Raw genomic sequence first — 24,033 nt, forward strand, 5'->3', positions numbered from 1 at the left:
TGATCCCTGGATCCCTGGGGGAAATGAGAATTTTGTGACCTCCTTGCTCTCTCTCTCGCTCTGCCTTCTGGAATGCAAGTGGACCAGGTACATACAAGATCTAGCCCTGCCTGTGGCTCAAAGAAATTCCAGGTCCCCTCGCTTTGTGGTCTGCAGACACATCCTGTGGACTTTCTGATCTCTGTAGAGAGCCCAAGCAGTTGGGCCAGAGTCACAGGAGCATTGCCCCAGAGGAGAGCCAGGGATGGTGTCTCCCTGGAGATGCTAAGCAGCATCCAGCACAGAGCTTTCTTCGTTCTGAGGGAAGGAGGGGGGCTGGGAAGAGCTCAAAGGTGCAGTGCTTGCTAGGGTGCCCAGGTGAGATCCTGGGTTTGTGTCTCAATGCAGAAAAACAACAATGAGGAAGGAGGAAGAGGAAAACAAGATGGACTTGGGAGGGCCTGGGCAGGTCTGGACAAGGCTGCCCTGGTTAAGACAGCCTCCCTAGACCAGCTGTCAGGTGCTGCTGAAGGCTTCACACAGGCCTGGGCCCTCTGTCAAGCTCACTCTCAGCTGACTGATCTCAGGTTCACCCTTCCAGCCAAAGCCACATTTGACTCTCTTTCTTGTTCTCCAGAAAGTTCCTTGCAGGTGAGTGATCACTGGGAATCTTTTCCAGGCTTAAGAGTCACCTGAAGGATCCCATAAGGTAAGTAGATACAAAATGGGGTGCACACAGGTCTGGTCAGGGTTGGAGGGAGAGTGGACTAGGATAGAATTTTGGAAACCAGCTCTAAGGGCCATGATTTTCCCTGAACTTGTTAGTGGCTTACGTGGCCACTGCTTTTCTCACTCTCTGTCCCTTACTTTCCCTCTTACTTTACCTTTGACCCCCTATACACAGATCATAGACAGAAACATCCAGAAGTTGTGGGGTTGGGAAGGGTGATGACAAATCAGGCCCTTGCCAACAGCTTGGGCTGCAGACCACCTTACTGCTGTTACCTCGGACAGATACTTATTAGATGCCAGGAATCCTTCTAAGAGCCTTGGGATCTTGTTCTCTATTTAAATTCTTAAAATGACAGGACTTGGGAGATTGCCTGGCACAAGCATGAGGGCCTGAGTTGGATCCCGCCCCCCCCCCCTGCCCTGAGAACCCACATTAAAAACCCAGGCACTGTAACACATTTGTCATCTCTGCACTGGGGAGGCAGAGGTCCTGAGGGCCACCTGGCCCTAATCAGCAAGCCCCAGGCCAGTGAGAGACCCTGTCTCAAAAACCAAAGTGAGTGGGGCTGGAAAGGTGGCTTTGCAGTTAAGAGTACTGGCTGGTCTTGCACAAGACCCAGCTTCAGTTCCAAGCATCTACATGGTGGCTCATAGCCACCTGTAACTCCAGTTCCAGAGGGTCTGACACCCTCTCTGCCCCAAGGGCATCAGGCGGACAAGGGCTGTACAGACATACATTCAGACAAAATACTCATACACATAAAACTAAATTCTAATTTAAAAAAATAAAAGCAAGAAGAGGGATGGCCTGAGAAGCTACTCTGGCTTGTACACACATGTTCACACACACATGCAAGCATTCATGTGTAGTGGATGAAAACATGTTTTTGTTTTGATCCCAAGTGTGGGATGGGTAACAGACTTGTGAGAGAGCAGGTGATGTTTATCCACTTGGAGGTCAAACCACTTCGTGGGGGGTGGGGGGGGAGGCTGATTTTTGCCAGCTGAAATACATCCTAGTACAGACGCTGAGAGGAACTATGTATACGAGCCCAAAACAGGAGGCTGGAGCTTTTTGGGTCTTGGTATTGTTTGGCTGTTCATTGCTCCACTTCGAGATGCTCCTAGAGAGAGCCGCTCCAGCGAAGGCTTAGAGGCTCCAGGCTTCAGCTGCTGTTTCAGGTTCCAACAGCAACTTTGGTGGAATTGCTGGTCAGCTGAAATCCTGGCCACTATGCCAAAAGAATCGCTCTCAGGAACTGAATTCAACAAAGTCTAATTCTCCTGTTCCCATTAACCTTTTTTCTCTCCCATCTAGGGTAGGTGGGTTGGAAGGGAGATATACACATTAAAGAACCCCAAAAAAAGTAGGTTTGGAAAAGGCGAAGCCTACACCCATGAACATGTACTCACTCTGTCTGTCTGTCTCTTTGTCTCTGACTCTGTTTCTCTGTCTCTGTCTCTATTTCTCTCTGTCTCTCTGTGTGTGTCTCTCTCTGTCTTTGTCTCTGTCTCTGTCTCTCTCTCTCTCTCTCTCTCTCTCTCTCTCTCTCTCTCTCTCACACACACACACACACACACACACACACACACACACACACAAACAAACACACAAGACTAGAGAATAAATGTGAAACTCAGGGTAGGTAAGTGTCTAGGGGTCAAGGTCAAGAAGTGATGTTTTCTTCTATTTCTGTTATACAATACTTTTCACATGTGGTCCTGGGGCAGTGGCAGTGGCACCTGGGGACTTTATAGAAATGTCCATTCTTGGGTCTCCAAAAGCCTGGACTCACTGAGGAAGGATCTCAGCAACCTGCGCTCTGGCGTGCCTTCCAGATGACTTGGAGGCTGGCCAGAGTTCAAGAACCATGGCTCCAGAGGGGCGTAGTCAATTTTCAAGACGATACTTAGACATCTGGTCGACCCACGGCAGCCCCCTCAGCACAGTCACTCCACTAGTCAGTTCCCATCTCACATACTTGTCCCAATGGGAAAGAGCTGAGTGAGCTCTAGATCCAAGGCAGAGCTAAGAAAGGGAAAAGCTGCAACAGGAAGACAAAGATGCCAAGCCTCTTGTGCCATCCCACTCACCCATCAGTTCTCTATAGACGCTAATAGAGAGTCAGCATTTTATAGGCTGTGTTGGGTAATAGTGTATTATCATACGGCACCTTAGTTGCCAAAATTATAAAGGTGATATTCTGAACAGCTGATTGGACAGACATAGCTGAGGTTGATACAAGACAAGGAGATCTTACGTCATCAAAGTGGAGGAGATAAGGCCAAGCCACATACTACAAACAAGGTAGGCAGGGCTCCTTAACGGAAACCTCAGCTTAAGCTGGCCGTCTTGGGCTGACTAGAGGTAACTGGGTAATTCACTTCAACAAAGAACATGAGAAGCGTTTGGTGATTTTTCCTAAGCTGGGATAAAGTTAAGCAATTGTCCATTCGTGGTGGGCATGACTTCAAAGGCTGCTTTCTCTTCTGCTTAAGCATGTTGATACTAAGGTTTGCAGGCTGAAAGTTGGAAACTTAACCCAGGATGCTGTTGCTGGCATCATCACCCAACATGAATAGCCTGACTTCATGATTCAGTTTGGGCTGTACACTAAGGCCTATGGGCTGACTGGTGTGCGTGTGCGTGTGTGTGTCGCGCATTCATACTTGAGTGACGGGCAACCTGGGTTTAGAATTCTTTAGAAGTATTTTCCTTGAGGGGAAGGTAGCATTTCATTGTTAGATTCTGTCAGGGCTGTTAAAAGCCTGAAACCAATTTGACTGCTCTAACTGTTCCTTTATAAATGATCTGCATCTAGGATTTTTGAATTTTATTGTTCTCCCCCTGTGTTTTCACCACAGTATCTTCTGTGTTAGTACTGTCTTGCTTTCCATTGCTGTCATCAGACAGCCTGACCAAAAGCATTCTAGGCCATCACTGAGGGAAGTTAGGGTAAAACTCAAGGCAGGAACTGAAGCAGAGAACACAGAGAAACACTGCTTACTGGCTTAGTCTCCGTGGCTTGCTCAGCCTGCTTTCTTTTACCACTCAGGACCACCTGGTCATGGGTGGCCCCACCCATAGGGGACTGGGCCCTCCCACATCAATAATTAAAACAGAGAAAATGCCCCCACAGATTTGCCCACAGAATAATCTGCTGGAACCACTTTCATAATTGAGGTTCTTATCTAGGGTTGTATCAAGGTGACAAAAATTAAGCAGCGTACGCACCCTCCGAGAAAAGTTCTCAGTTCTTCCATTTTACGGGTACTCTCTTCAGCTGTCTTTAATAGACTGTTTAGACCATCTATTGCCTTTTTTAATTTTAGCAACTATGTTTAATTTTTTTTTATTTTATACTAATGTGTGTGCCTAAAGGTATGCATATGCAGTCCCTAGCAACCATATTTTTAAATTTCTAAGTTATTAACAATATTGTTTGAGGCAGAATCTCACTGCATAGCTCTGGCTAACCTGGAATTTGGTGTGTAGACCAGGTTGGCCTAAAACTCATACATACTAACCTGTCTCTTCTTCCTGGGTGATGGGATTAAAGGCATGTGTCATTACACCTGCCAGCAATTTTGTTTTTTAAAATATCATTTTATTCCGTTTTAAGTTTTGGGTTGATTTTTTAAATTTCCATGTTGATTTTAATTGTGTTTTCTAATTGGCATCTGAGCCTCCTGGAGATTTGCCTCCTCCTGGGGATGTAAGCTCCGGGTAATTAACCTCACCATGTTTTCTGGGTTTGAACCTATTTTGACATGTCTTTACCATCGAGAACTCTGTCTAGCCTGCCTTGAAATGTGTCCTTCCAAGTAGTTTTACACTTACTGAATCCCTTCCGTCAACCCAGCAGTACAAATTCAAAGTCTCAACTCAGGCCAAAGCTGAGGACTTCTGTCAACCTATGCAGAGTCTAAGCTAAAGGCACAGACTTTCGTCCTGTCTTGGCATACTTTGACTCGTACACATCTTCACTGTAGCGATGACTCGTCAAGAGACTGTGCTTCCCCTGGGTTTTCCTTTCTTGCCTTGCATCAGCACCAATGCCTCCTTTCCCCATGCCCATTAACACCCAGGCTCCCAGCTCATCACAGTTAATAGTCCTCTTTATCTTCAGGCCTTTCCCCGACTAAGCCAGCTTTCCTTATATTCTTGCATGCAAGACCTGTGGGGTTTGGGGGAGACTGTTTTAAAGTGCTTGAATCTGAGTGGAGGGCAAATGATGGATTACCAGTGGCCCTTTCTCTTCCATTCTGCTGCCACAGTTCATTCTCCTGGCTGTGCCTTTTACAGGCCACCAATGGGCTTGTCATTTAACCTCTTTGAGCCTTGCTGACCTGTAGAAGGAGCACTGTTAAAGATAACCCACAGAGCTTCTATATACTAAGACAAAAATTAAAGTTCCAAGTGCCTCCTGGCCCAGATTACAGTTCCCCAGATGTGCAATCCACTGTCTTCAGCTTCACCACCCTGGTCAGAAGTGTGGGTTATGTGGTGGGCAGGGCCTGTCACTGGTGTCCTGTAGAACGAGTGAGGCAGGCGCTGAGTGTTTGCTTTCCTCAGGAAGTGTATGGAATGTTCTGTGTGGGGCCAGGGTCTCTGTAGGAGGCCAGACAGCCAAAAATAAGCTCCAATGGAGTGTGTCATAGAGGTCATTCAAACATGCATACCTGGCCACAGCAGGACTTTGTGCCTGGATTGCCCACAGACCTGCTGAACTTTGCAAAGGCAAGGACAGGTTCCTCTGAGTTGGGCTTATGTCCTTCGACTCTTATTATCTTCATACACCCGACCCGCTAAGCTATAAAAGCAGTTCAGTCTGATACAGTCTCCCTGCAGCTTGTTCCTTCACGGTCACCAAACGCCCACACCAAGCCAGAGGCCACCATCATGACGAAGGACCAGAATGGAACCTGGGAAATGGAGAGTAATGAGAACTTCGAAGGCTACATGAAGGCCCTAGGTAAGAGATGAAGGGGATGGGGAGGAAAAGGGTGTTAGGAGGGCAACAGACTGGTCCTCTAGGAGGTGCTAGTGTGGGACTCACCAGAGCAGTGTGCAAATCCTCTCTCCTCCATTCTAGCAGTGCAAAGTCAGCTAAGTCATATGAGCTCCCTGAGGCTGTTTTCCTACCTGGAAAGCATAAATGTGATAAGGTCAGAGTGTCCTTAGCACAGTGCCTGGCTGACAGAAAACACACACTGAATGGGAGGATACATACACATATGTACACATGCTAACACACACACATACACACACATACACACACACGCACACACACACACACACACACACACACACACACACACCCATGATCAGTATAGTCTGCCCTGAGAGGATACCACAATCACTCTCCTGTCTTGCCACCACCATGTCATAGATAACCAACTAAATCAGACATCATCACCAAAGACTTCTGTTTGAGCTTTTCTCAGACTTGTCACAGGAAAAAAACAAAAAACAAAAAACTGAAGGTCCAACCAGTAGATATCTCTACCTAGAGACATTCAGGCTCCCAGAGGCTGAGAGGGGCTTGTGTTGTGTGGTTTCAAACCACTCACTGCTTATCTGAGTTCTGCACTGGGCTCTAGGCCAAGGGCTACTAATCTGTGTCCCAAGTTAGTGACAGGGTCTGTAGATCTCTCCTGGTGTTGGCAGAAACATGTGGTCCTGGCCACCTCTGGGCTGTACTTGGAGGAAGATGGAGTGAGTCACCACAGGGAACCTCTAACTGGTGGTAGCAACTGGGCACCAGGCAAGGAGCTTAGCTACTGAGCTTTGTCCATACCAGAGCATCCTGGTCACTTTTTCTTCCTTGAAATTCTCCATATATGGAGTTGCATCCCTGCATGTGAGGGAGCCATATAAGCATGAGAGAAAGGGGTGTGTGTGGCCTCAGAGGCCCAAAGTATCTTTAAGAATGGGAATTGTGGAGGTTTCCTTTGCCATTAAAGAAGTCAGCCAAAAATCTTCTTGTTGGGGCTCCACCCACCATGGTTAAGACACCTAATTTATTTGGAACAGAGTGTAAAATGGCCAAGGCAAAAAGGAAATATTCTTGTCACACTCCTGTTTAGCTACATAAGTGGCCAATGGAAATGGGGTTCTGAGCCGACATATGCAGTTGATTAGAGCATAGTTCAGAACCATAATTGTGGACATTATCATCCAGATGAGGTAGGCAAGGCCAGAGTGAGTACAGCCCAAGTTACACCCAAGACTTCCTCTGTGATGTGGAATCAGGTTTTTGACTTTTCTGGACCTGTTTCCCCATTTGCCAAATCAGGATAATAACGCCATTTTGTGGTTTCCCTATGGTGCTGGGTGAGCTGTAATTCTAGACAACTGAAAGTTTTATCACATGGGCTGTTCGGAAGCACTGTGCTTTCATAAGCCACGAGGCAAGCCAGGCACATAGATTATTATCAAAAAGCAAAGTGCCTTTTGCTGTGTTTGCGTAAATGAATTCCAAGGCCTAGCAAGATGGTCCAGGGAGTAATAATACTTGGCACACAAGCCTGAAGACCTGAGTTTAATCCCTGGATCACACAATGGAAAGAATTGTCTTCTGCTCTGCACACACATCCCATGGCACAGGTATGCCCCCGAATCCCTGCACAGACCATGCATACCACACATGCTCGTGTTCAAAAACCCTTTACAAAAATAATTCCTATTTGACTTTAGGGTTAACATCCTGTTCCTGTTTAGCATATGACCCCGTAGGTAGATTTCTAAAGTCTAACTCCTCAGTCTGAAGGTTGTTTGGTTTGGTTTGGTTTTGGAGCCAGGTTTTTTGTTTGTTTGTTTGTTTGTTTTTGTTTTTGTTTTTGCATAGCCTTGGCTGTTCTGAACTCGCTTTTGTAGACCAGGCTGGCCTCGAACTCACAGAGATCCACCAGCCTCTGCCTCCCGAGTGCTGGGATTAGAGGTGTGCGCCACCACGCCCGGCTTTTCTCTGCACCGTTTTACACAAGCGCACACTTCAATGGGCATGAGCGTGTAACTGTCGTGTTTACATATTTCTGGGTTGACTTTTCTAATCCTTAATGTTAGTTGCTTGCTGTCTCTTTGGGATTCAGTAGAACCATGCAATCTAACATCACCTCGGAGTGATCTCAGTCTAGTGAGCAGATTTATTCAACTCTTTGAAGCAGGTCTTCACTTTGTAGAAGGGTGGCTGGCACTTCGTGGACTGAGCTCACTACAGGTGGCAGGTCTAGCAAAACACAGAACGTGGCTGTCCTTGTGCCTGCTTTGCCCAGCTGCAGATAGCCCTGTGTCTCAGGCTCCTAAGGATTTTCCCAGCCTCGATGCCACACCAACTTGTGCAAAAATACCTCAGCCAGAGTCACTTTCCCACCAATGAGACAGGGCAACTGACTTCCTTTAGGGCAGGGCAGGGCTGGCAGTGATGGATGTCAAGAGACTCAGCCAAAAAGCAGATGGGGAGTGGCTCCCCCCTCAGCCTAACCTGCCAAAAGCAGCTCCACAGATCGGTTTGATTTCTGCCACACCCAGCCGAAAGGCATGGTTGTTTTCCCAAGACTGGGAAATCAATGAAGCTTGCCTTCTGTGCCCTTTTGTGCACCTGGCATTTGAGATGCACACTGCAGAGATCTTTGCAAATCCCCAGATGTGTAAATGCCAGCTGGTGTGACACTGTTCTTTGCCTGAGAACCGTGGCTCTCTTGGGCTTTAACTATGTCTACCAGTGAGGGACCAGCTTTCTCTGGGGATCTGGTTCTTTGTGCAGTAAGGAGGGAGACACTGTTGAGCTGCTACTGGGAGCAGCACGCTGGCTTAGGCAATAGCCCAGTGGCTTGCTGGATATGCTCTCTCCACACGTGACTCAGGTACTGGCCTCAGCAACCTATGAGTTCGCCTCAAATTATCAAAGTCATTAAGAGCTCAAAGGTGAGTGTCCAGGATGATTGGATGGTCCCTCCTTTCCTGCCTTGGATACTTCAAGGCTTCACTAGACTCTTTCTGACTCTGATGGGAGCAGCTTGAAAATCCTATCACCCAAGGAATCTGTCATGCCCTAAGGTCCTCCTTTGGACCAGAAAGTGAGAAATGTCTTAATGTCCAAAGAAGGGCCAGGCAGAGATGTAAGTAGAAGATTCTGGTCACGTGAAGGAGACAGGAGCAAAGTCTACTAACTCTGCCCATGGTAGAGACTCACCAAGCTGTCACGAGGCATCAGCAGCTGCTCGTGGAAGCAGGAAGTACACCATCTGTAGCCGGATCCAAAGTGTTCTGCTCTTAAGGTCAGGCTGGTACCTACTATCAAGATCGTCATGTCCGAATGCTTCCGTGCCTGCTTGAAGTAGGTGCGTTCATCTAAGTACAGTCATCTTCCGTTATGTTCCATGGTCTAGAGATGAGTGGGTTTCCCTGGTGGTTCTTGCTTAAGTGCTCTCATCCAGTGCAAGGGGATAGTGGGTGGGGCTGCATCTGGAGCCTTCTTGAAGCCATTTCTACTCTAGCTAGGGGATGCTGGCTGGTACCTGAGACCTCACTTAGCTGTAGATGAGGACATCTGCATGGTCTCCCCATATGGTGTGGGGATCTTCACAGCCTGTGGGTAGGAAGTAGAGGTGCATGGTGACTATTTGTGACCCAGTGTCAGAAACCACCAGGTGCCTCTTCCAATGTGTTCTGTTGGTCCAAGTGTTACAGTCCCCTCCCCCAGTTTAAGGAAGCACCAGAGACCCCACCTCTCCAAGAGAAGAATGCCAAAGCCACACTGCAAGACTGATAGGATAAGATGCAGCCATTTAGGAAGATGCAATTTGTCATAGATGGCATAAATGGCCCCTAAATGGAGAACACAGTGAAGGAAGTCTAAGTATATGGGAGCAGTGAAGATTTTCTGAGTCCCTCTGGATGAATTGTTGGACAAAGCCCCAAGCAGAGGTAGAGCTGGGCATGACCATGAACAGAGCTATGGACCTGGGATACCAAAAAGAGTTGTCTATTTCAGAGCTAAAGGGGAAGGAGAAAAGCGATTCTGAAAGATGTAAAGATGGTTAATGTAATGTACCATGCATGAACTGCATCCACCAAGGACTGAGGACTCCCTTCCGGGGCGGAAGTGTGTGAGGCCATCACACCAACTTGGGCAGCCATCCAATGCCTCCACTCACAGAATTGGAAGGGGTGGTTGAACGGTTTCATATACTCACTGCACCTCCATGTAGCATGGAGACAGACATGTTGAGGTAAGATCTAGAACTTGGAGTATAGTCAGGCCTGGGGCTAGAAGGAGTAATTTTTCCATCCAATAATATGAGGAATCTGAAGGCCAGAGAAGTAGGAGAATTCCTAGGGACCCACGTGACCAAAAAATGGCAAGGAAAGCCCAGGCAGGAACCCATTCTGGCTCTTCTAACAGCATACTAGCCCTCCCCGCAGTGCTGTTCTGGGCCGGGTGAGGGTACCAGGTGGTGGTGGGAGTGGGAACCTCATTCTGAGCAGCGCTTGATGGGATATCCAAAGTAGAGAGCACCTTCAGAAACACAGTAAGAGGGTCATAGTGTCCCTAACTGACAACCAGTGTCTGATGGCCTAAGGATGAAGGTATTGTACAAAACTCTGGGTCACTGCTGGTATTGACATGCCAACAAAGTTCTTTAGTTCATCAGAGTCTTAACTGCACTACATGATACCTGGTTGGACTTTCAAATGGAGAAGTGGTTGAGGGGTAGAAAAACACAGGTGACAATGATGCGTGTTTCCCCCACCTCTGGTCCAGCTTTCGTGTGCTGGATGGACACTTCTATCCCTGGCCCCTAACCCCGTGGAGAACATTAGATTAATGGTGCTGAGTGCACAGTACAAGCCCAGGGTGACCAGCCTGCCCACAATAGCTAGGAAGGAGTAGAGGAAGAGACAGGCAGGGGTCAGTCTAATTTCCTTCTAAATGTGTTCTCTGGAGGAGGAAATGGTATGGAAAAAAGGAGAAAATTGCTCTTCCACTTGGCTTCCCCCTATTGCCTGGAAGTGTCGATGATTTGAGAATTAAGAAGTCTAGGTTCAAAGCCCATTGCAGCTGCACTTTGAGCGGTTCTCGGATTTCCCGTGATGGGTTCCTACGCATCTCCGCTCTTTAATTTACAAAGAGCACCTGCCCTTTTAGCTTGCAACTTTAGCTTTCCCCACAAGCACATTACAAAGCATTTTAATGTTGAGGAGCATGCTCATATTTCAGCTTTATGGCTCGCATTGTTCAAGATGCAGTTATGAAAAGTATGCTTAATAAAGTCACTTTCCTGTTGTTGATTTGTTCTTCTGCAGCAGCCGCCACAAGCCACGTATATTATCCAGAAATAGCTTGTCTTTGGACCTTTCTTTCTGAGATAGAAACGTACTTCACCAGGCTATAAATCAGGCTCTGGGGCACCTTTAATATAGAAAAGCAGATAAAACAAACTTGATAACCCTAGTGCTTGTTAAAATAGCATACAGGAAGTAGTTTCCTCTGCAGAGTTCAAAGAGGAAGTGTGTGTGTGTGTGTGTGTGTGTGTGTGAGAGAGAGAGAGAGAGAGAGAGAGAGAGAGAGAGAGAGAGAGAGAGAGAGAGAGAGCTTGCTCACGCATGCATGTAAATGTGTGTTCTACAGCTACAGTTAAACCCTTTTGATTAGCAATATCTAACAAATCCACCAGAAGAGTATTTGGCTCCCATCCCCTGGGAGGGGCAGAGGTGACATGATTAACTGGCTTGTGCAAATGCTAAAGGGTGGCCAAGAGGCCAAGCCATTTTTCAATCTGGAGGCAAAGCAGTTCTTGCTTCCATTTGCATAGAGCCCCTGATAACACCTCTCCCTGCCCTAGTCCAGGAAGATGGACTCGCTTGCTGTTTCCGGGACACACCGGTTCTCTCGGCAACCGGCCCTTTTTGCTGCCATCCACTTTCCTAGGCAGCCCGGGACAAGCAGTGATTTTTTTCCTGGGGAGCCCTAGCTGTGAATGACATGTGCTGCATATATAGGGACGTTGTGAAGCTGGATGGTGCTGAACTCACCACTTACCGTTCTCTGGGTCATGAGTTCTACTCCACAAAGCAGACGTAGATGTGCTCGCTAAAGACCAATTTGTTCTAAATGTCTCCACCGTTTCCCATTCTTCCATGGTAGTTTGCCTGCAGCGCTGCTCCCCTTTGTTTCAATTTGGTTAACAGCATCCTTTTCCTGCCTCCTAACGACGGCTGCAGGAACTCTGGTCAGCACAGCAGGGACTTCATCATGGAGGGCTTGAGGAAAAGCCATTGACCAAGCAAACTAGAGGAAGGAAGCTGATCCAGCCTGGGAAACGCCCCACCGAACTAGATAAAGGGGGCCCCCATGATAGCTACAGCTACAGAGTGAGGTGTTGATTTAGTAGTGTCAGGGAAACATAAATATGACCTGAAACTTCTGCTCTGGCCTAAACTGATCTTGTTTCCACATGACCCAAACAGACAGGGACAACAGCAGAGGCCTATGTGCAGTGAGCACATGCAAACACGTGGGTACCATGTACAGCCTCTCCCATCAAGTTTACTGACTCCTCACCACAAGAACCATACGAAAGGAGCGTCCCTGCCTTATGTTTTGTTTTGTTTTCAAGAGAAAACTGAGGTTCTGAAAGGGCAAGAGGCTTCTGTAAGGTCATAAAGCTAGGAAATTGGGACTGAATTGATCCCTTGCCCGCCCTCTTATGTGCCAGTGGTTCTAGGCTGAAGTGTGTACAAAATGAGTGTGAAGAGTTTTACACATCTGATAGGTTTCCTTGCTCCACTGCTACAGCTGGTGGCGGCTCAGGACTCTGGCTTGAACAAACGCTGTCCTGGACCGTGCACCTCCATTGAGAAATCTCTATTATCCGAGCATCTCCTATGAGAATAGGCCTAGGGCTGGTTCTGATGGGTGACACAAGGAGTAAAAAACTAGGAGGGGCAGAATAAATCAAACGCATGACAAAGTCGTGTGCGAGACAACTAACTCTCGCTTCTCACTTCCGTAAAGGGACGCGGCACATCCTCCATCTGCGTCTCTGGTCCTAAGCACTCTCTGCCTTGTTAAAGAAATGAATGAGTGTGGCTGCACACATCATAACCTCCACTACTCCCTCTGCCAACAGATATTGATTTCGCCACCCGCAAGATCGCAGTGCGTCTGACTCAGACGAAGATCATCGCTCAAGACGGTGATAACTTCAAGACGAAAACCAACAGCACGTTCCGCAACTATGACCTGGATTTCACCGTCGGAGTGGAGTTTGATGAACACACAAAGGGCCTGGATGGCCGGCATGTCAAGGTACACGCTCCTGGGTGGGCGGGTTTTCACTGAGCATGTTTGTGCAGGGCCTGGCTTTCTGGCTTCACAATGAAACAAGCCCAGGAAGGCTCAGGTAAGCAGGACCAGAATTGGCTTACTGAGGTTGACTGTGAGTTATTAGTGAAGGCTGAGGAAGGAAGAGAAGAAAGGCCTTAGATCATGTGAGAAAGTAAAACTATGTGGCTGAACAAACAGCTGAAAGAGAGTAAGGTGGGGTGTCCCAGGAATGGCTAGTTTACCTAGGTGTAAAGCCGCAGCTATGCTCAGCCAGCCCTGCCCTGCCCAAGAAAGGATGAAGTCTCAGGGTACCTGTTTTGTTGTTGTTTCATTTGGTTTGGTTTTGGGCTTTTAAAGGAATCCCTGAGAAGGCCGGAGTTTTTACATGTAACATCTTACTTAAGATGATTCAATTCACCACAGTTCTCTTTGGACAGTCATGAGGCAAATGCAATAACGGCAAACGCAGTAGAGCCAGTGAAGCCAGTTCCCCAGCCTCAGGACTTCCGGCTTCTGTCCCAGCAGAGACGGAACTCCCAGGCTGAAAACCCTGCATGAGTCAACGGCCATACTTCCAGCACTGGGATTGCAGTAATCCTCCCTTAGCCAAGGTCTCACTTCCCTCAGTTTCCACTGCCCACGGTCAACTGGAGTCCGAATGCAGAAAATGGAAAATTCCAGAAATAAACGAGCCCTGGGTTTTAAACTGCATGCCGTGAACAGCATCACGAAGTCTCTCTGGCCTGCTCCATTCTGCCCAGGATGTTAGTCGTTTCTTTCCCCAGCCTACCCACGTGAATGTGTCACTGGTGCACCCCCCCAGTCACCTGGTAGCCATGTTAGTCCCATGGAATATATAGGATTTGAGTCTACCTGTGATTACAGGGAGGCTCTTGGAACATGTACACCATCGATGGGGGGGGGGAGGGGGAGGGGCTATGTACCTGCACTGGTCAACCTGAAAGCGCATAGAAAACAACTCTCACCGGAAGGTGGAGGGTTACCTCAAAGACTGAGACCTTGACTCTAAGAAAACGTAGGCTTTTACCAAGAACACCCACTCATAAATAAGGCAGGGGCTGTTAAACAGCAAGGAAGTGTCAGGGTAAGAGAAGTAGCAGCAACAGTAGCTCCCTAACATCGCTGTGTGGTGTCACTGTGCAGTGGCCTGCCCCTCGCACTCTGTGTTCCCGTCTTTGGTTGTCCACATCAAATCGGTCCTCCAAACAGGAAGAAGAGAGATTTAATCTCAGTCCTATTTAAAGCCTCCCCTCCTCCAACCTTAGCGGCATAGCTCTAGAGATTATACAGAAAACCTGGAAGGGCTACGGGTCTGCCACCTACCGCAGTGGCATTGGCTGTGCTGTCCATTCCCGAGCAGTTTACACAAGGCTGGACATTCCTGGCACTCTCTGGGCCAACTCAGTTACCAGGCTTCTGAACAGAGAACACTGGAGCGGAACACGGTCTAATCTCTAGCCCCTTGGGAAGACACAGTGGTGTAGGATCTGCCGTCCTTCTCCACAGCTGCCTCTTCCCAGAAGAAGCCACTGTCTTGTCTTTCCAGGAGCAATTCCCAAGCCTCAGAGCTCTCCCAAAGCAAGGGGCACAAGTTCTGGTTTCTTTCCTGGGCTGGGAATATTAAACATTGGCTAGCTGGGGTCTTCTTTCAGTTCTACCAAGATAGAGACCACGGAGAGCTAAGGAGAAGCTCTTCAAATGCTGGTCTCCGGCTGCTTTTTACGTCCTTTGGTGTTTGGCTGTAGCAAGGGGTGGTAGTAGGTAGGCGGGACCAGAAGAAGGTGGTACCCTCTAGTGCCATTGGTCCTGTGCTGGACTCAGGCATGAGGACCTGTAGCCAGCAGGTGTTAGAGCTCCCAGGTAGGTTAGAGGTGCAGATTTCTTAACCCTTAACACTAACCAGTGTTAGAGCTTTTAGCCCAAGAGTCTGAGATTCTTGGCTCTAAAGACTTGATAGCTCTCTGGAAATCTGGTGACCAGGGAGATAGTTTCTCTTCTGTGGCTCTGTCCAGCTTTTTATCTTTCTTGAAATTTAGCTGTCTGAGGCCAGGTGTGGTAGCGTATGCTTTTAACCCCAGCACTCGGGAGGCAGAGGCAAACGGATTGGTGTGAATTCGAGGCCAGCCTGGTCTACAAAGCAAGTCTAGGACAGCCCAGGCTAACACAGAGACAGTGTCTCAAAAACAAAAACAAAAACAATTCAGCTCTCTGATGAGCCTGCTTAGAGAGCCAGAGAAAGGGGTGCCTGGATCAGTCACAGCAGTACCTCTGCCAGGCTACCAGAGGAGGTGGAAAAGTTGCAGGTTCAGTTAGAGTTGACCAAGGCCTGGGATGGCACAGTCTGGTACTGTTTCCCACAATCTTGGCTAAAGACAAGCCTTCAGAAACGAGAGCAATTAGCGATGATTATCAAGGAGCCTTCCCAAGGCATTCATGAGTGTTCAAAATGGCTGGAGACATCACAAGGGCAGTCCAAGCTCGCTGTTGGGCTGACAGACCTTTTGTGTGAAGGAATGAGGGCAGCAGGGGAGGGTCCTAACAACTGCCAATTAGGGAATCAGATTAGCCTCTGCCTCAACATCTTTACTTACACACACACACACACACACACACACACACACACCATCAGAAGGGGTGCTTACCATAAGAACTAACCATTAACTGATAGTGCTTTAAACCTATTTTAATAGTGCTTAACACCTTCCCAGTGCTCCAAGGAGTCATGGGTCCCCTCTTACCTGCCTCAGGAGGAAACGCTGTTATTCTATGGAGAAAAAGGCACATCTCTCAGACAAGGTGTCCTAGCATTCATAGTCCCATCTATCAGGGAAAATTAGATCCAACACTTCCTGCTAAGAATTAAAAAATTATTTTTAAAAATGACAGGGGTAAAAAGCATTTTGGAGATCTTCCATCAGAGCCTTCCTGAAAAGAAAGCCCCAGATTAGGATCCTTTGCTGTGGGGTTGTGAGGCTATGGGGCAGTGGGGCTGTGGGGCTGTGGAGCAATGGATCCACAAGCATTTTCTGAACTATGGCCAAAAAGCCAGTTCAGCAGCCACCAGAACTGATGGGAAAGCCTGCCTCCAAAGCACTGCTCTCTCCATTGTTCTAGCTAACCACTCTCAGTGACTCATTTCCCGCCTCCTTGCCATTGAGGGCGTGGGTTCTTGAAAGCTAAGCCTCCCCTCTCTGACTTGTTCTTTGTCACCTGAGATGACAGAGAATTCCCCCTTCCAGAAATAAGTCACATCCTTCTAGCTTTTCCTGATGCTGAAAGAATTCCACTTGTCAGCACCTAGCTTCCCAGGCCCCTGGCCTCTGCCCTTCCCTATCTCCTTCCTCAATGTCAGATGATCACTTAGCATCACTGCAGGGAGAAACACTGATTTTTCCCATGCCTCTTTGTCTCCTCTTTTCCTGCAGCAGAAAGCCAGGGATAGGGTGCTCTCTCTCTCTCTCTCTCTCTCTCTCTCTCTCTCTCTCTCTCTCTCATAAACACACACATACAGGCACACAGACATACATGAACACACACATGTATACACACACACACGCACACACCTGGTGGGATGAGACAAATTTGACTAGAGACTTGGACAATGGTCGGTTCCCATAAGAATTACAGCTCAGAATAGGTGCTCTCAGGACTGTCCACTGCCTGTAATTGGAATGGGACCTTAGAGGGTGCCAAGGAGGACAGGAGTCTCAGCCTCTCCCATCCCTCTCCACTCACAAGCTGTGTGTACACATGTGCGTGCACAGTTTTGTAGATGCGTGTGTTCTGTGCACAGCAAACATCATTTGGCATGCTTTCATTCCCTAGGGCTCCCCTTTTCAACTCTGATCATCCTCAGAACCTTCAAGAAAAGCTGACATTCACTAGAGAAAGGTGTGATTATAATAGAAGCCTTGGAGGCCCAGTTCTGCATCAGCCCAGAGCAGAAGTGTTAAAAACACATCAAAGCTAAAACTGACTCCTAGGGTCTCAGAGACACCCTACACCACCCTGTGCGCATGCGTGCACTTTTTTCTTCTGATCATCATGTCTGTTTCCCTACTTCTTACCTTGATTTGACTCTAAAAAGGTAAAAAGTCCCTTATCAAAAATACAGGAGCAGGGGCTGGAGAGTTGGCTCAGTGGTTAAGAGCACTGACTGCTCTTCCAAAGGACCTGGGTTCAATTCCCAGCACCCACATGGCAGCTCACAACTGTCTGTAGCTCCAAGATCTGACACCCACACACCAATGCACATAAATTAAAATTAAATAAAAATATATTTTAAAAAATACAGGAGCAGGAGTGGAGGTATAGCTAGCTTGTATACCACTTACCAGCATGCACAACATCCTAGGTTCAATCTTCCGATCTTAAAAAATACACATATATCTATATGTAAAATATGGAGAAGTAATTGAAGGGCTTGGGAGATACCCAGCCAGCAAACTTCTTGCTCTGCACAAGCTCGAGTACTTGAGTTTGCATCCCTAGAACCCACATCAGAAGCCAAACACAGCCGCACGCATCTGTAATCCCCCAGCTGGGGAGGTGGAGGCCAAAGAATCTCTGAGGCTTGCTTGTCCAGCCAAGTCAGTGAGCTCCAGGGTTAGTGAGAGACCCTTTCCCAAAAGGGAAGGTGGAGAGCAATTGAGAAAGGCACTCAACATTTACCTCTAGCCTACACACACACACACACACACACACACACACACACACACGTACATATACACACGTACATACACACACTGGCACACCCATAAAACCACACTAACAAGTATGTAATATACCAGTAGACAAGAAGTAATTGAAAACCCACATAATGAAATATAGAGTGTTACAGCCTTCAGAAAGAACGGCGTGCTGACTCCTAGCATAGTGGGAATACACCTGGAAAACATCAGAAGATACACACACATGACCATGTATTATACGAAGACACATGACAGGCAAATCCATAAGGGCAAGAGGTAGAGGACAGAAAATCAATGCTGAATGTTGGTAGATATAAGGCGATGAAACTGTCTGGACACTTTAGTGATGATAATTACATAATCTTGTGAATATATAATTTTTTAAAAAAGTACCACCTCCTGAACTCTATAGAATTATATAGATTTTAACAGAATGGATTTTATGGTTTGCAAAATATATATCTATTTTTTAAGAATGTTATTGGAATTAGAGTGTTGGTAAGGGGTGGGGAACGCAGGAAGAGAAAAGGCAAATAATACCACGTGATTTGGGGGTGGGTGGTTCCTCCTCTGGAGGGCAGCCCAAAAGTGGTTGGAGAAAAACTGACTTAGGAAAGTGGCAAGGAGGAGCACCTCCACAGGTCAGTGGATCCCTTCCATGCCTAGAACTTATAGCTCTTACTTTTCTTTCTTGGGGGAAGTGATTCAGATTCATAGAAAAGTTGCAAGAGAACCAAGAACAGCTTTGCACTCTTTGCTAAGAGTTACCTGTTGTTGGTGCAGGAGAGATGGCTTAGCAGTTAAGAACCTTAGCTCCTCTCATTGGAGGAACTCAGGTTCAGTTCCCAGCACCTATATCAGGTAGCTTGCAACCATCTGTAACTCTGCTTCCAAGGAATCTGATGTCCTCTGCCTCTATAGGCACCTGCATATATTTGGTGCATGTTAATTCATGTAAGCACATACATTATAATATTTTTTAAAGTTGCATGTTATTAATATTTGCCCCTTTGGGTTTTTTCCCATGTTCCCAGGTGTTCTCTCTCTCTCTCTCTCTCTCTCTCTCTCTCTCTCTCTCTCTCTCTCTCTCTCTCTTTCGTACACACACACACACACACACACACACACACACACACATTTGTACTGAACAATCTGACACAACCTCCAAATGGCTTTACTTCTAAAGAATTAAGATACTGGTTCTCTTCCAAGATTCATGAATTCACTAGCCTTGTGTAGTTGGCTTGTTTTATCCTCTTGTTTAATGGGCCTTAAGTCTAATTTGAGAGCTGTTGGTTACTGCCAAGCTGTATGTGCCACTACTGTACGCTTAGGATTATCATCCCATGGTGGTGGTGGTTGTGGTTCATAGATGTCATAACTGGGTAAGACTGGCCGTTGCTCCTCTCCTTTGGAAGCTTGCATTGCACCTTCTGGTACCATGAAGACTAGACCAGGCAACTAAGGAATACTGAAAGCAGGAGGAATAGTCTTCTCCAAGGGTCACCCAATGGTCAGCCCTGAAAACACACAAGTAACATCATAAGGACTGAGCAGGCTGTATTCACACACCTCCACCACCACCACCAACAACAACAACTAAAGAATAGGATGCCATGAATTTGAAGGGGGTTTCATGAGAAGTTTTGGAAGGAGGAAAGAGAAGGGTGGGAAATGGCATAATGATAATCTCAAAAAAATATTTGTTAAGAAATAGGATAGTCTTTTACAGGTCCATGGTACGGTTACTACTCTCACACTGAACACTGGGCTGTATCTAATTTGACATAAAGAGCCTTTTTGAGAGATGCTGACTTTGGAAGTGTGAGAGGAGAAGAAGTCACAGTAGGGTTCCACCCCCTGCCTCCAGTCTATCCAAACCTGCCCTTTTCAGAGCTCTCACCCTGTCCATTTTCTCACTCAAAAGCTATGGCTTCCTCGGCTGCAGGATCTTTCAAAACAATTTGAGTCAGTTTTGAAAACCTCTCAGACACAGGGATGAGGGCAGCAACCAAAATCTGGCAGGATAAAATTAAAAAATAAAATAAAATAAATAAAGCTGCCATGATAGAAAATACTGTAACCCCAGCACTCTGAAAAGCTGAGCCAAGGAAGCAGCTAGTTGCAGGCCATCCTGGAGGAGAAAGAGAAGGAGGAGGAGGAGGAGGAGTGGTGAAGGAGGAAGAAGAGGAGGAAGAGGAAGATAATTTCAGTCAATAAGACATCTGAGGTTTGGACTTGGTCCATTTAATCATTCTCTTCTTTCTGCTTCTCACGGCCTCGTGTAAGAGTGAAGCCCACAATCTCGTAAGCATTACTATGATTCATTGGTACCCAATTTACTTTTGGGTCAGAATGACTTTGGATCTCGCTGCCCAATGTGAGTTATTCAAATGAAATATTAGGACAGGCCTCCTTGCACTAACATTTTCCTCCTTTCTCCAGTCTGCAAATTTTGCTAAGTCCCTACTGCCCGTCGAGCCTGTGTCAGTGAGGTAGGTTGACACGATGCCTTGGATCCCCCCTGTCAGGGATCTCTAGCTTCCTACAGAAGGCAGACAAATAAATGGGCAGTGTCTATGGCAGGCCCCCCTTGCAGGGCACGTGTGCTCTCTGCTGCGACCTCCTCTGAGGCAGGAGGTAGGTGGGCTTCCCTCAAGACTTGCTGATCAGTGCCAGCCACTGTGCCAGGTGTCCTTGCAACCACCAACGGCCACCCAACCTCTCCTCTCCTGAGCATGCGGTGGGGCTTCCAGTGGAAGGCTGTCTGGGAGGAAGGAGAGGAGAAGACACATTCCTTGCCTAAAGAGAAGACAAGGGTCCTTACCCATCTACTAGGAAAGCAGTGGCGTCCAAGGCAATGGGGGAGTATTGGAGTTGCATCTTCCTCCCACAGGAGCCAGGAGACCTGTGACTTGACTTTCTCTAAATCCTTCATATGGCCTTGGCGGAAGCACAGAATATTTTATTTTTAAATTTGTTTTGGGGACTGTGACCACATGGATGGTTGCAATGTTTTAAGACAGTACACAGTGAACCGCTCTTCCCACCTCAGCTCCCCAGCTCCTTCCCTTAGAAGGGATAATTACCACCCAGGGTTTTCTTTTACTTCCTTGTAAAGGACAGGGACTTAGCAAAAGAGTACATACGCACAGCTCACCTGGTTCCTTTGTCTTAAGCACACTGCTCAGCATCTTGCATTTTTAAGCACTTAAACAGCCGCTCAGGTTGTATTCTTTCTATGGCTGCACAGCAGGGAAGACTCACACCGTATTTAACCAGCCACCCACTGACAGAATTTATGAAGCTTCCGGTCCTTTGCTGTAAGGAACAATCCCGTGATGCATCGAGGAGAAAAATGAGGAGGAATAACACTGTGCATAAAGCATATATCATGGTCAAGGTCAAATATTATTTTAGACATAGGTAGGTTTAACAATCTGTGGAGAACAGGTGTATATAATGCACAATGAAAAGAGAGAGAGGGGAAAAAAAAACCCACAAGTCAGTGTACGAAATGTAAAAGCAAGCAAGCATCAGGACCCGGGCCTGATTTTGTTCAGAGGGGTACCAGGTGGTTTGTGCATACATGGACAAAAACCCCAGCTGTGTCAAGCTCCCCCCCCCCCCCAGGAAGTAAGGCACTGATACAGTACGGATGACATAAACATCTCAGCGGGTTCAGTGAACGGGCCTGATCTGGGCACCGAGGGAGCTATTAAGAGGGGGACAGGGAGGGTCTAGGGAACATATAACTTGTAGACACGCCTCCTGAGTACTGGCACGCCTGTGGCCTCTCCAACCGCTGGCCAGCTCAGCTCGCTGGCACGGAGGATGCCCTCCATGAGCTCTGCCGCCACCTATGCTACCATACCACTAGCTAGCATTGCTACCCAGAGATATCTGCCAGGTATCTAGGGGACAGAAGCCAGAACCACGTGAGCAGCTCCCTAGTTAAGTAGGGAGCCCCCTTGTATTTATTTCCACCTACAGTGGACAAGGACGCTCAAAGGGTAACCCCTGAGGGAAAATTCCCAGGGTAGAAATTTCAGGTCAAAGAATGCATGCAATACCATCAGAGATGACAATGCCAGCACTTGGGAGGTGGAGGCAGGAAAGTCAGGAGTCAAGGTCATCTTCAGCACACAGTGAGTTCACAGCAAGCCAGGGCTATGTGAGCCCCTGTCTTTAAAAAACAAACAAAAAAACAAACAAACAAACAAAAAACCCAACAACAACAAAAAAAAAACCTAAAAGCGTACAAAATAGCAAAATTTCAAATAATAAGTTAAAATTATTTAAAACAAGTAAAGAAGTACATAAAAGCATAGCAAAACTACGTGCAGTTCCATATTTTGAAAACTAATATAAAACAGTCCTTGCAAAAGACTTCCCTTTCTACCACCCCTGAGAGAGGGTGCGCAGCCCTCCCTTCGGTTACTGAATCTTTGCTCTTTGACCATACAATTAATTGGATCTGAGAAGCCGTCTTATCAGCATTTCTCCTGTTATTTGTGAAGTAGAATTTCTCTTCCTACGTTTAAAAGCTATCTACTACAAGAGTTTCTCCTGTAAGCCCTTGCTTCGTACGCTTGGTTGGCATGGACTGTTCGGTTAATGATCTTTTTATTGATTCACGGAGGCCCTTTATATATAAGGACATCAAGTCTTTACTGATAATGTTACAGCTCTTTTTCCCTGTTGGTTATTTGTCTGTTGACTTTGAGGTATTTTCCCTTCCAGAAATTCCACGTTGTTAATAGTTGAATTCGTCATCCTCCCTTCGCTAGCTTGAAATGCTGTTTTTACCATATAACAAAATGGTTGAGTAAAATTGCTTAAAAGAGAATACAGCCAGACTGGAGACAACGTGTTGGCTGGGGTGGAGGGTACATGTGGGAAGGAGACTGGAGAGTCCCAGGGGTCTCTTAGGCGTGTGGGACCCTGGCAGAGCTTGCAGGAGCTGCAGCTGCAGGTTTATGCTCCTTCAGTCTCCCCCAAGGCCAGCCGTGTGATTTGCCCTACGATCTGTCATTGCAGACGCTGGTCACCTGGGAAGGTAACACCCTCGTGTGTGTGCAGAAAGGGGAGAAGGAGAACCGCGGCTGGAAACAGTGGGTGGAGGGAGACAAGCTGCACCTGGTAAGCCCTGGGGGTTTGTAAGGCGCTCTCCGCAGTGATCACCTGGCCAGGAGCTTTGACAAGAAAGAATGGCTCTGAGCTCCAGCCAAATGCGTTTGGTCATACAGTCAGAGAGCCATTCCCATCTGGCTCAGGGGACTCTGGAAAGAAATCTATACGGCTGTTTCTGTGAACGGCTGCAATTAAAAAGAAAGTTGAAAATGCTGAGCTAGGAAACCAAGGTCCGAGGAGAAATGCAGAGGACCTGCTAAGGAGCAGCTGGGGAAAAGGTGAGCCCCAGAATTAAGCAGCCTAGAGGACAAGACCAGGCATCCTGTCACTTACAGGGGGTGGGGGAGGGTGGCACACGACAGCATGAGGACAGTGAGGGTGGCATTGGCCCCTCACCCTATAGTATGGTGGACCTGATCCCAACTCCTGTGAGGTTGATTTGTTACTAGAACAGAGCAGTAGGGACAATGGCTGACATCCTTCAATAAACTGTCATCGTCTAGACAGCTTTATTTTTCATTCTTCAATCTTCGCAGCAATTTATGGGCCCCCGCATTAGACTAGTGAGAAAAGGGTTGCTCTTTCAAGCATCCAGTTGCTCATTTGCTAAATGAATGGCTCATTCACAAGTGCATCCCCATTCATTCATTCATTCATTCATCCATGCATCCATGCATCCATCCATCCATCCATCCATCCATCCATCCATCCATGTATGGAGTCAGGCAGGTACCCAGCTCTAAGGTCAAGATGCCCTTGAGATCCAAGCTACCCTCACCTGAGGTCTTTACTTCAGGGGCATGTCTGCTGATGACACATGAGAGGCATTCCCAGTGTTCTCCGCTGGCAGCTTTCCCTGCTCCTGTGGCTTAGATGGTGGATTTTTTTTTTTTTTAAATCGTAGGGCCATCCCCAGGAAGACCTGTAGCTAAGACAGCAGCTTCATCACCAGCTGCAGTGAGCACAGTGGTCTCCCTCATGCTCACCCACCCTCCTCCTTCAGGGTCCAGTGAAGTGCAGAGAAGGCCTGAGGTTCCCTCCACCTCAGCAAAAAGTGGAACCCTGTCAGCTGCGCAGGCAGGCCAGGGGGAGCCCTTCTGAAGGTCCTACCCTATTGTTGGGCCATTGCTCCCCACCTGTCT

The 24,033-nt window shown here is 47.4% G+C and overlaps 1 protein-coding gene across 1 annotated transcript; it reads left to right on the plus strand.

Annotated features, from left to right (window-relative positions):
• The first annotated feature begins 511 nt into the window (after window positions 1-511).
• Window positions 512-23,062, plus strand: Rbp2 (retinol binding protein 2). The gene is made up of 4 exons (XM_051140378.1): window positions 512-630; window positions 5,564-5,687; window positions 12,850-13,028; window positions 22,799-23,062. The coding sequence occupies exons 2-4, from the start codon at window positions 5,615-5,617 to the stop codon at window positions 22,919-22,921; spliced, it is 375 nt and encodes a 124-aa protein (XP_050996335.1). The 5' UTR covers window positions 512-630; window positions 5,564-5,614; the 3' UTR covers window positions 22,922-23,062.
• Window positions 23,063-24,033: the final 971 nt, after the last annotated feature.

This window comes from Acomys russatus, chromosome 32 (assembly GCF_903995435.1).
Source record: "Acomys russatus chromosome 32, mAcoRus1.1, whole genome shotgun sequence".
NCBI lineage: Eukaryota > Metazoa > Chordata > Mammalia > Rodentia > Muridae > Acomys > Acomys russatus.

What these genes read in the sequence shown, in the direction of transcription:
- Rbp2 (XM_051140378.1), top strand. Translation starts at nt 5,615, where the DNA reads ATGACGAAGGACCAGAATGGAACCTGGGAAATGGAGAGTAATGAGAAC. An exon ending in AGGCTACATGAAGGCCCTAG is followed by an intron (nt 5,688 to 12,849) that starts GTAAGAGATGAA and finishes CTCTGCCAACAG; the next exon opens with ATATTGATTTCGCCACCCGC. An exon ending in TGGATGGCCGGCATGTCAAG is followed by an intron (nt 13,029 to 22,798) that starts GTACACGCTCCT and finishes CTGTCATTGCAG; the next exon opens with ACGCTGGTCACCTGGGAAGG.